We start from the raw sequence: 12,137 nt of genomic DNA on the forward strand, positions 1-12,137 counted from the left end.
TTTACGAAAGTACTTTAGAATATTAGTACTTAGCTTGTATTTCGTTTGAGAAACAATTTTGTTAATGTTAGAGTTATAATTTGAGTTTGGTCAATTTTCAAAAAATGCTTTTGACTGTCAAATTATGATTCGATACTTTAGTTAAGCATCTTAGATATGTATGGAACAAGAAAGGAGAGTGTGCGAGACGTATGAGATAAATTAAAAAAAAATATTGTAGTAAACATAAATTTTTGGTAAGATTATTTTTGTCATGAAACAATTAATTACAATCTTGCCTCTTTTTCAAAGATAAATGTCAATTGTTTGCTCTTTTTTTTTTTTTGTGGTTTCAACTATTATTAAAATCACTTATTTTTAAAAATTCGGTTAGACCCTTTTAACTCTCAAAAAATAAGATTTGTTTTTTAGAAAAGAAAAAGCAATTCTAATTTCTTAAAATCTTGACCAAAATAGTATAATAATGAAAAGATAGACCCGACGGAGTAATTAGAAAAAACTCTTTCATTTTCTTTTTTCTTTTTGGCATTTCAGAAACAGAAGTTTGAACTATGGACCATCCCGCTCTCACTCACCCCCCACCCACCCCACCTTCACTACCCACCCTACCCCTTCCACATCTACAGTGTTATATATGTATCATGACTCTCTCACTCTCACTCCCCCTCCCCCCACCCCAGCCCCCTGAAACCACACAGACGAGCTAGATTGATTGATCGGAGAATATAGAAACCCTAGCTCTGCTATCGAGGCACCTCCATTTTAACGGTGTCGTTAGCTCATAAGCTATTAAAAATGCAGAGTAAGCTCAACTTGTATATGTACAAATGAATATGTATATTGTACTAGTTGATTAGCTGCAATGTACCATAACATCGCAGTATTTTGCGACGAATAGTGGATTGTTTTTGAATTTTTGAAAATTTTTGAGCTCCATTTGTGAAATCCTGGAGGATTTGCTTTCGGATCTGTGAGCTTAGCGATATTCCTGAATTTTCCTAATTATTTGGAGTTTGGACTCTGGATTTATTAATTTAATATTTTTGGTTCTTGGTTGTAGTTTTAAAAAAAAAATATTTATGGTGCATTTTGTTGGCTTTTGAGGTTGAAAAGCTGTTTAATTTTCATTTTATGGTTACTTATAAAAATGATATAGATTATTATTTTCATTTTATTTTGTTCTTAGTTGTAGTTTTTACTTTCTAAAAATTTTATGGTGTATTTTGGTTATCTTTTGAGGTTGGAAAGATATTTAATTTATTTCTTTGGTTGCTAATGAAACAAATTTGATTTGCATTTTTTAATTTGTATTTTCCTATTTGTTGTTCTCATTTGAAAAAGCAATTTAAAATTTATGGTGCATTTTTTTGTTTTGAGATCTTAAAGCTATTTAATTCTATTTTTTCAGGTTGCTTTTGAAAAAAAAAATTGTTCTAATACTTTTGCTTTGCTTGTGGAACTAGAAGTTAGAAGGAAATAGAGTTTTGCAGTGGACTTGAATTTCCAATTGAAGAACATTGACGGATCTGTCGTGCCATTCTCAGAAAATTTAGGCTAACTTCTTATTTTTTAGTTTATTTGTGGATTTTTAAGAAAATCTTCGAGTATATCAAATTGAGTGATTTTTATAATTAAAAATTATCTGTTGCATTCAAAAGGGTAATTAAATTGCATAAACGTTGACTGAGATGAATGATATCTCTTGATTATTTGCTTTCTGTTTAATATAATACTAATATTTTAAATTTAGTATCTCATTGGTTGTCATTATAAAAAAAAAAGTATCTCACTTGTTGTCACCCTACATGTATGTATGTTCCCTCAAACTTGTCGTGGACCATAGAGGTGGATTATACACATATAGAGTCGAAGTCCAGCATGCACCAATTGCTTATATGTAGGGTCTACCTTTGAATGGATAGATGCTAAATTTTGAAACTGAATGACTTAATCTGCAGCAACAATGTATGAGTAGGTTACTTTGCATTAGTAGAACTTTCCGTGCGAATGCTATGTGCTATCTTTCCTTTTTAGACCGTAATGCTTAACTCATAAGTAAATGTTTGATGCAGGCTTGTTCCCTGGTTCAAGAGTACTATGACTGTTGCTTCTTATTTATATAAAGCTCTAGAATTGTGGTGGAACGCAATGCAGGTGAATTTCACTCTTTAAGATATAGGTGACTGTCCTACATATGGTGTCATTTTTAAAGATAGTCCGCTCTAGTTAGATCACACTTAGCAGACGCCCTTTATTCTTTCCTTGTAAAAAAAAAGGTTAGAATCACGCTTAACTAGAAGGTGGGAACATAAAAAGCATATGAGTCTTGACAGTTTGTTGTCGAATAGAGCATTAGATAAGCTCTTATCAATGGTTAGATGTTAGCATAAAGACTAGATGTTTGCTTCTCTCCAGATAATTTCCTTCTGCTTTTAATTAGAATATATGATTGTATATTCGCTTGTTATGTACCCTTGGTTGATAAAACGAGTCAAAGGGATTCTTTTGCCTGCTGCATTTGAAGATCTAGATTTCCGTTTTACTCTCTTACAGTCTTGGACCTCTTTACTTTAAGTGTCTTTTAGTAGATTGCTAGTGGGTGCTGGTGGTCATGCGAAAATGTAATACCATCTTTCGTGGAACAGTTTAAAGCGGATAAAGAAAGTCAGGAAAAAGATAGTCTGTATGAAAAGGTGGGTCTTTTTCTGTTTGTCATGGGTAAATCTACAAAACATAGTAACAAAAATAGCTTAGTTTGAAAATATTGACCGCACCTGACGAAAAGAAGAAAACAAAGTAATGACCGGTTTGTTCCTTTGTAGCTTCGTTTTGTTTTTGGTAAGACTGACTTTCATTATCTAAGTTAGTGAAAACTCCTCTAAATTTTTCACTAGTTCTTTACTTCCTTTTCCTAATCAATTTTATGCTTAAATGAATGCTACAATCAAACAAACATTATGAGGTTACATCAATAGTGTTGGCTATTCTGACTGTGTGTTTGTAGATGTTATTTGCTGCTTCTATATCAATAGCTCCATCTGGCATAAGTTGCATATAGTTAACTGGATAAGATGAATCCAAGTTCAAGTTACTGTACCAGTTCATAGTAGTTTCATGCTTTTTGATGAAAAGCTTCTCAATTCCCATTAGATCACATGCTGGTCATGTCAAAAACTGATCATGCACTAGTCATCTTCTTATCATGGTACCTGGGCACATTTATTTGCTTTACTTTAATGTACCCGAGCTTGCTGGTGAATGATATTGTCAAAGCCCTACATATTTATCTATATAACTGTCGTTTCTTTTTATTAGTTGTGTTTTCTTGCATTACATATATATTCTTTATTCTTTTTCTGTCTTTGGGCCCTTTGCTAAAGCCCCAAGACCTTCGACGTTCTCTTGCTTTTCACCTTTGACAACACTGCTGAAAAACTGTTTATGCTGTTTTCTAAAGTTCTATGATATGTCTTTTGAGATTAATGTTAAGTTCCCGCTTATAGGTCCATGTTACGCATTTGTTTCCACAGAATCGTTTTCTTAACACTTTTATGTGCCATTTTTATCTTTGGCTATTGAAAGTTTATGATGATGTAATGTTGGCTGTGCAGTTGTAGCCCAGATAATAGGCATATCACCACCTGGATCAATGAGGAATGAAAATATGACAATTGGATTTTCTAATCTTAAAGAGCCCACTATGCGAATCACAAGATCACGGGCAAAAGCCTTGGGTTCATCAGGAGGATTACCGCCTCGACACCCGTCTGTCAGACAGGATAACAAACAGGGACTGGGAGCACAGGGAACTAAGTACAAAAGATCTGCCTCGGATGAGAATAATCCAGTTACTACTTCTAGTACAGCCTGTCAACAGCCTAAGCGAAGGGCTGTTCTCAGGGATGTCACCAATGTGCTTTGTGACAATTCATACATGAATTGCATCAATAGAAGCAAATTTCAGGTGAGTTGTTTTTTTCGAGTTTCATTATATCATATTCGCTCTTTCATTCGAAATGAAATCACTTTGCTGGACATAATATTGGTTATTGAACTAGTGTCTTTGTTTCATCGAATGGAGCTTCAGTGGTGAATCTATTTCTTTGCTTCAATATTTATCAAAATGTGGCCAATGATGTCAACTTGTCTAATGGTGATAGGTTAAGAAATTCTCTGATAAGAGGAATTCAAAGGTGACACCTGCTATTTTGGTAAAAAGACTGCATCATGAAGATAGAAAAGAGAACACGATTGAAGAAGCAAAAGAAGTAAAGATCGAGAAATCACAAGAACACTGTTCACAAGCACGCTTCAAGGACCATACATTAACTCACCCAAGTAAATATATCACTCCAGCACAGTGTGGTTTTGTTGATCTTATGCCTGTGAATAGGAGTTTACCTACAGGCATTGCAGTCCCGAATACAACAGAAAAAGGTACGATATTGTGTGCTATCATGCAAGATTTGAAGCCTTCGAATATTCTGATTTATTCACTCTTTTGAAGTAGTCTGAAGTGCAACTGTCATGACTGAGCTGTGTCTGCTCCTTTTAAGTTTGAAAAAAAAATCTGGTTTCTGTTCCAATCTGTGATAATTGTTGCCTGCTTGTTCATAGGGACCAACAACTAATATACTTGTTAAGTGTAACTTTTCTGGAAACTTTATCATTTGAATAGTTCTACCAAGATCGCTGGGACTGCCAAAAAGTTTATATTTATATGAAACACCGTTGAATCTGATCCTAATGTGAAAGGTTCTGATGGAACCGCATGCAATTCTCTAAGAGCGCGAGAAGTTCTGTAATGATATATGTTTTCGTTAGTAGTACAAAACTGTTTATGTCCCTTTGTCTAACTCAGATATCTCATCATCATTACATTAGGTATCGATTTGAATTCAATGTTATAATTTTGATCGCAATCTCTTGAATAGAAGTTTGTAATGACTTTATTCACTGCATTTTGCATTATATTAAATCTCAATTCAGTAGACTCTTTCTTTTCCCTGTTCCTCATGCGCCCTTGTTCTGTATGGCTGCAACCTTAATTGCTCTCACAGACAAATACATAGAATTAAACTGTAACTAAGATAACTATGCAAAAAAGAATGAGTTTAAGATAATTAACTTCTAAAGAGAGATCTTGCTCACTTGAATGTGTTGTATCTGACTCGTAGTACCATCAGTAGAAATGGAGATCTTAGAATAACTGGAAGTAAAGAGACAATGTAGTGCACACAACGGAAAGGGTGAAGAAACCAATTGAGTGCATACTACCTTACTAGTGACACGTGTTTGTGGTTTTAAGGGAATAGGTATTTTATGTATCCATTATAAAAGGCGTAATGTGTCAGTTCACAAATGAATAAACTGCAGAAACCTTTTTCCAGAAAGGTAAAAAGCAAATTGTTGGCAGGAAAACTTATTAATCTGGCTGATCTTTTGTCATTGCTTGCAACATTTAATCATCTAATTTGCATGAACACATTAATAGTTCTGAAAGGATATCTTTCTATTTGATATGTTTTTCCTGGAAGGGCCTTATTTTGTTTCTGTTTCATTGTGCAGATGAAACCAAGGTTTGCCAGAAACAAGAAGGCTCCTATTCTCTTGTTATAGCAGATATAGATTCAAAGCACAAGGATCCACTAATGTGTAGTCTATATGCTCCTGATATATATAGCAATTTGCATGCCATGGAGGTTTGTGTGCATTCCTGTCACTACTTTGAAAATGACTGACGCACTGCTGATAAGTCTAGTGATAGCATCAGCAACTGTAACCATCTAAACAACATCAACCTAGTGTTGCTCAGCAACTGTAACCATCTAAACAACATCAACCTAGTGTTTCCGTTAGTATTTGATTAAAAAAATATTATCATGGATAATTACAATGCAATAGTTTATCTTTTAAGCACTTTTTCTGGCAAGGGAGTGAAATAGGTTTTTATACTTCTGAACAAGTTTAAGAGATGCACCCTTCCCCTTTCTTTGTCAACCTAAGGAGGACCACTTGTTAAGAAAAAAGCTTTCTATTTCTCAATTACTCAAAGACATTTTCTTCTCACGAACAGCTTGACCGACGGCCTTCATTTAATTACATGGAAAAGCTGCAGCGGGACGTTAACAAGGGTATGCGAGGTATTCTAATTGATTGGCTTGTGGAGGTCAGTTAGCTTACTTGATACTTTTACAATGCTTAATATTATGTGAAAGAGTATCTTAAGCAGTATTTTGTTGTTCTTAATAAACAAAATGTTCTCACATCTTTTTCCCCTACCTAAGTTTGTGATAGTAGATAACCTTTTTGTTTATTTCTTTTACTTTGATCTTTTGATGAAGAGAGAATTACAAGAAAATACACGTAACTTCACACCATAATAAAAATGGCCCATGTTTTTAAGTTTTACCCGACCTAGCCCATATTTTACATATTTTGAAAGCTAGTGCAAATATAAAATCTGTGTTCTTACAACCATTACTTCTAAAAGCTATGGAGTTAAATCTATGTTCTCACAACCATTGCTTTCACTCTCTCTTCTTCTCACATCTTTTACATATGCTTCAAGGGGACGTCCGCTATTATTGCTTCTCCCCCTGTGTCACCTGGTTGCAATGTAAGAAAATTGAAGAGTAGAAGTCCATCATTGAAGGCCATTCAAAGCTTTACTTTCGAAAATAGTATTTTTTGAGTTTGTTATAGATTGGATGTTGTTCCAATTGATTGAAACTATCAAAAGGAGTTCAAAAATTAAATTTGAAGTGATTTGGAGTAGATTTGAGCAAGTTTTGAGTTAAATTTCAGAAAAGACGCAAGGAAGAAGACGAAGTCAGTTTTTTGTATAATTATGTATAATCTTGTATAATATTGTATATGAGTGTATAAACACATCTTATACACTATTATACACCTTTATACAAGCGTTTGTAGACGAAATTCTTCCACGATTTTCAGTTGCAATTCTTGTTCAAAACCAGTCCAAATCTCCATTAACAACAACAACAACAACTACCCAGTAAAGTCCCACATAGTAGGGTCTGGGGAGGGTAATGTGTACGCAGACCTTACCCCTGCCCCGATAGGGGCAGAGAGGTTGTTTCCGATAGACCCTCGGCTCAGAAAGACAAAAATAAAGTAAGAAAAAACAAGAGGAGAGAAATCATTAGTAACTCCAGTGGAAATCGTAATAATAACAGAAACATAAAAACCGAAAGATGAATGACATGCAATAACAGTAACCATAATCTAAGGCCCCGGGCTAAGACAAACAACAAGAATGGTGTGGGTCCAACATAAACTGCAGGCCATCTAAGACCAACCCTAATCCAACCCCGCCTCACCCCCGGAATGAAGTAAGGAAAGCTTTACTACCCCTATCCTACAACCCTAATGCGTGACCTCCAGGCCTTCCTATCAAGGGCCATGTCCTCGGAAATGTGCAGTCGTGCCATGTCCTGCCTGATCACCTCTCCCCAATACTTCTTAGGTCTCACTCTACCTCTTCCCGTACCCACCACGGCTAACCTCTCACACCTCCTCACCGGTGCATCGAGGCTTCTCCTCTGCACGTGCCCGAACCATCTGAGCCTCGCTTCCCGCATCTTGTCATCCACAGGGGCGACGCCCACCTTCTTCCGAATATCTTCATTCCTAATCTTGTCTATCCTAGTGTGCCGGCACATCCACCTCAACATCCGCATCTCTGCTACTTTTATCCTCTGGATATGAGAGTTCTTAACCGGCCAACACTCTGCCCCATACAACATGGCCAGTCTAACTACAGCTCTATAAAACTTACCTTTGAGTATCGGTGGCACTTTCTTGTCACACAAGACTCCAGATGCAAGCCTCCATTTCATCCAGCCCGCCCCTATGCGGTGAGTGACGTCCTCGTCGATCTCTCCGCCCCCCTGAATCATCGACCCAAGGTACTTGAAGCTATCTCTCTTGGGGATGACATGTGGCCCAAGCCTCACGTCCCCGCCTACATCCCTCGACTCAGCGCTAAACTTGCATTCCAGGTACTCTGTCTTAGACTTGCTCAATTTGAAACCCTTAGACTCGAGAGTCTGTCTCCAAACCTCCAATCGCTCGTTAACACCGGCCCTCCATTAAATGACTTCAAATTTTATATACAACCTCTTTATACTATTTCTAACAAGTCTCTATAACACCCACTCCAAATTTCTCACAAAATCAAATTCGGAATTTAAACCCACATATTTAAGCTTGTTAAAATCTATTTTTTCACCACCCAAATGAATTTGGTTTGCTGAGCTAATATATTTGAGTCACGGTTACTGATTCGAAAATTACCTTTAAAGCTTGAGCAATCTTTTTAAAAATTAAATAGTAATTTCGAAAACCTATTGGAGCTGGATGTTGAATCTTAGCCTATTAGTTTTGGGCTAGTTGGTTGTAAATTGAAATATGGGCTAAAAAATTGAAAAGTAGGGAGCCCAGTTGTTCTTATGTGAAATTTTCCCTTTGATGAATGGTTCCTTTTCCGAATGCATCATCAACTGAATATTTGCTTTACATTCAAGCATTATTATCTTGTTCAACTTTTATGTTTTACTTCTCCTTTTCTCTTTTGAGATATTTCCTGAAGATAACAGGTTCTTTTCTTCCTGAAAGCATATCATTGGATGTTAGTTATGACAGGATCTTTCATATTTGGTTTGGTTCGCTGATAAGTTATGTTGCGATTGTAAGCGGTAGTAATAACTAAATTATATAGTACATATACATATTTTGTTTTTTGGTTTATTGAATCATAAATTAGATGCGAGATTGTAATATGAAACATGTGTATGGTTTTAAACTTGATAAATGTTTGTTCCAGTAATACCCTTGGGGGTTGTTTGGTTGGAGGGGTTAGGAAAAATAATTACAGCATATTATCACATAAAGTAATACAATGTTTGGTTGGGGAGATTAGAATAAGTAATCTCTGCATAACAAAATGTAGTGTTTGTTTGGCAGTATAAGAATCCCTGCATAACTAATGTTTGATTGACGGTTTTAAATAATAAATATAGATAGGCGTCTTTGGAACAAATTAAAAAGGAAATAGTGTCACATAAGATGGAATGGAGGCAGTTTTATTTATGCAAGAGATGAAAATGGCAACCAAAACATTCTATTAGTAATCGGATTTTAATGCTGGAATTGTTTTTTCTTACTGGGAATCAAACCAGCCTTTACGCATATTGCCATAGTCATTTATGCATATTGATAATAGCACTGGCCTATGGAACTCAGACTTACTTTTGATTAGCTCTTTTCCTACTTGTCAAGTGCTTGGATATTGTTTTTCTTGCATCACGATAAAAATTGTATCTGTTGACCATCAATCTTGTTCCCTCTCTTGCAGGTTTCTGAAGAATATAGGCTGGTTCCAGACACACTTTACCTGACTGTACATCTCATTGATAGGTTCCTCTCTGAGAATTACATTGAAAAACAAAAGCTGCAGCTGCTCGGAGTTACCTGCATGCTAATTGCTTCGTAAGTAATTTTCATTTGTGACAATCATATCAAGGATGACCATTGACCAGTCAAGAAGGTCTTTGCACTTCCTTTATTCATGTTTTCCTGTTGAATATTTTCTTAATGTAGTCTAGTAATGATTGATAGATTTGAAGGTTATAGGGTAAACTAAAATGTTTTTACATATTTGAATTTGTGAATCACATAGATATCCCTATATTTTCCATGGGAGCTTGTGGGAAATAGAGCCTTCTAACTTAGTTCTTTTATTCTTTTAACTTGTATGTGCATGTGCTTTACAATAAGGTGATGAGCTCTTCCGAATTTTAAGAAATTCTTTATAGCTTCAGAAAAGAGAAACTAGCCGAACTTCCATCTGCATTTTTTCATTGGGTTTTTTCTGCATCATATAATCTTTTATCTTGATTTTGTGCTTCCAGCAAATATGAAGAAATTTGTGCCCCTCGTGTGGAAGAATTTTGCTTTATTACAGACAACACTTGCTCAAAAGAAGAGGTATGCTCATTCAAATGCTGATCTCTTTTTAGATTTCTTTATCATTATGGAGAATGATGTACATGAAGATGGGCTATGTAATAAAGACAGTTAAATAACCTTAGTTTTGATTAATGTAAGATCATGTGTCATTTTTTTTTTTTTTTGCTTATTTGAGTTTATTTTCCTGTTTGCGTAGGTCATTAGTAACCATCTCCAATGTTTGGTTACTCAATGTTGGGCTCTCATGTTATGTTATCCTGCTCCTGATGTCCATCACTGGGCGTGCTGGGAGTTCTAGAGGCCCATATTGGTTGAGAGTATAGGTTGTAGCTTCTTAATACGGTTTTGACACATGAGCTAGTTCTTGGGGTTAAGCCCCTAGGTCCGATATATTATTCTGTATCGTTATGAATCCCAACTATTCTTTCAGAATTTGTCCTGGTAAATCAATAATAGTAAAAAACCTGCTTCTTCATACTCTAACGCTAGTTCTTTTGACTGCCATTCCAGCAAAGTCGCTCATCCTACAATTTTTTCTTTTGCTGGTTTGAACTAAATTGACTAGCATATTCTGCTAATCTTCTGTTAGACGAACTAGCTAGATTGTGTCATCTAGCTCTTAGCTTTCCTTTATTTTGACGATATATTGGATGCATTCTTGTTCCTACTTGAGCAATTATCTGAGCATTTTCCAGAATGTTTTTCTATGTCTTCTATGATATGACTTAAAGTTCCTTCTGGATGTGAAAAGGCTAATATATCGAATGTCAGGTAGTAAGAATGGAAAGTCTAGTACTGAATTTTTTGGGCTTTCAACTTGCTGCTCCGACCACTAAAAAGTTCCTGAGGTACCTCCTACAGCTAGCATTATATGCAAATTTTACTCATGTTACTCCTGAGAGCAGGCTCCTTATTTGTGCCATTGTTCTTTGTTTTAGGAGATTTGTTCAAGCAGCACAAGCTTCATATGAGGTAGATGAGATAGCATTCTTGCTTTGGTTGAGTCCTAGAAAATGATACTTATATGACCAAGTAAAAATTGCTCCAACCTGCAGGTTCCCTCTGTTGAACTGGAATTCATGGCAAACTATTTAGCAGAGCTAACACTTGTTGACTATAGTTTTCTTAAGTTTCTTCCGTCTATTACTGCTGCATCGGCTGTATTTCTAGCCAAATGGACACTTGATCAATCTAACCACCCATGGGTATGCAGCTTTTTTGCTCCTTTGATCTTATCTGTCATTCTCTTTGCAATTGTAATGCAACCACGAAATGACTATGGAAATGGTTTGCAGAATCCAACTTTGGAGCACTACACTAGGTATACAGCGCTAGAGCTGAAAACCACAGTTCTTTTGCTGCAAGATTTACAGCTGAACACCAGCGGAAGCACCCTAAATGCCATTCGGGAAAAGTATAGACAACCAAAGGTAAGTAACTGTATCAGAACCTTATTTATTCGTTTTGCTAATCTAGGATATGCAAAGATGTTCACACAAATGGGGGAACAAAAATGTCCACCTTTTCAGCTTCAAACATAATAGAACTTCATTCTTTTTTCAATGAGTATGAGTTTAAAGAAAGCATCAACAATTTGTTTATTATAATAAAAATACATAAGATACTATCTCTTTTTTGTACATTCCACATATATCAGCTGTTTATCATTTTAGTGTAATGAAGCTTTCATTTGTATTTCAGTTCAAGTCCGTGGCAACTTTATCGTCTCGGGAACCAGTCCAATCACTGTTCTAAGCAATGCTGAAATTAACTCCAGTTGGCCAGTTCAAGTTTAGCACATCCATTGTTGCTTTCTCATGCGAAAAGACATTAATCTTTAACATACAATAAACTATCATTCCTGGAACTCATTCTTCTGTTCATTCCTCCGTCAACTTTCAACCAGTATGTATCGTCCTACCATGTTCGTGCACTAGCAGACTGCAGGTGCTGCAGAAACATGGAGACTTCAATGAAGTGAAGGCAGTAAGTTAAAAGAAATGGCAATGTAAGAAGTAACTTAACAGCATTTCAGGTAGCTACTTGCTATCATGTATTTGGAGCTGTTTGAAAGCTCTTGTTGTTAAATGGTTCCAACTATGACATTTCTATTCTTTCGGCTAAATAAATCCGTTTTCGTACTA

General features: G+C 35.8%; 1 protein-coding gene across 1 annotated transcript; it reads left to right on the forward strand.

The window, feature by feature from the left end:
• The first annotated feature begins 675 nt into the window (after nt 1-675).
• On the forward strand, nt 676-12,137 carry LOC109216465 (cyclin-A2-2-like). The gene is made up of 13 exons (XM_019380623.1): nt 676-802; nt 2,073-2,154; nt 3,612-3,964; nt 4,161-4,437; nt 5,569-5,702; nt 6,077-6,169; nt 9,380-9,513; nt 9,936-10,011; nt 10,765-10,841; nt 10,932-10,965; nt 11,049-11,198; nt 11,289-11,423; nt 11,695-12,137. The coding sequence occupies exons 3-13, from the start codon at nt 3,650-3,652 to the stop codon at nt 11,746-11,748; spliced, it is 1,479 nt and encodes a 492-aa protein (XP_019236168.1). The 5' UTR covers nt 676-802; nt 2,073-2,154; nt 3,612-3,649; the 3' UTR covers nt 11,749-12,137.

Source organism: Nicotiana attenuata, unplaced genomic scaffold (genome assembly GCF_001879085.1).
Source record: "Nicotiana attenuata strain UT unplaced genomic scaffold, NIATTr2, whole genome shotgun sequence".
Taxonomy (NCBI): Eukaryota; Viridiplantae; Streptophyta; class Magnoliopsida; order Solanales; family Solanaceae; genus Nicotiana; species Nicotiana attenuata.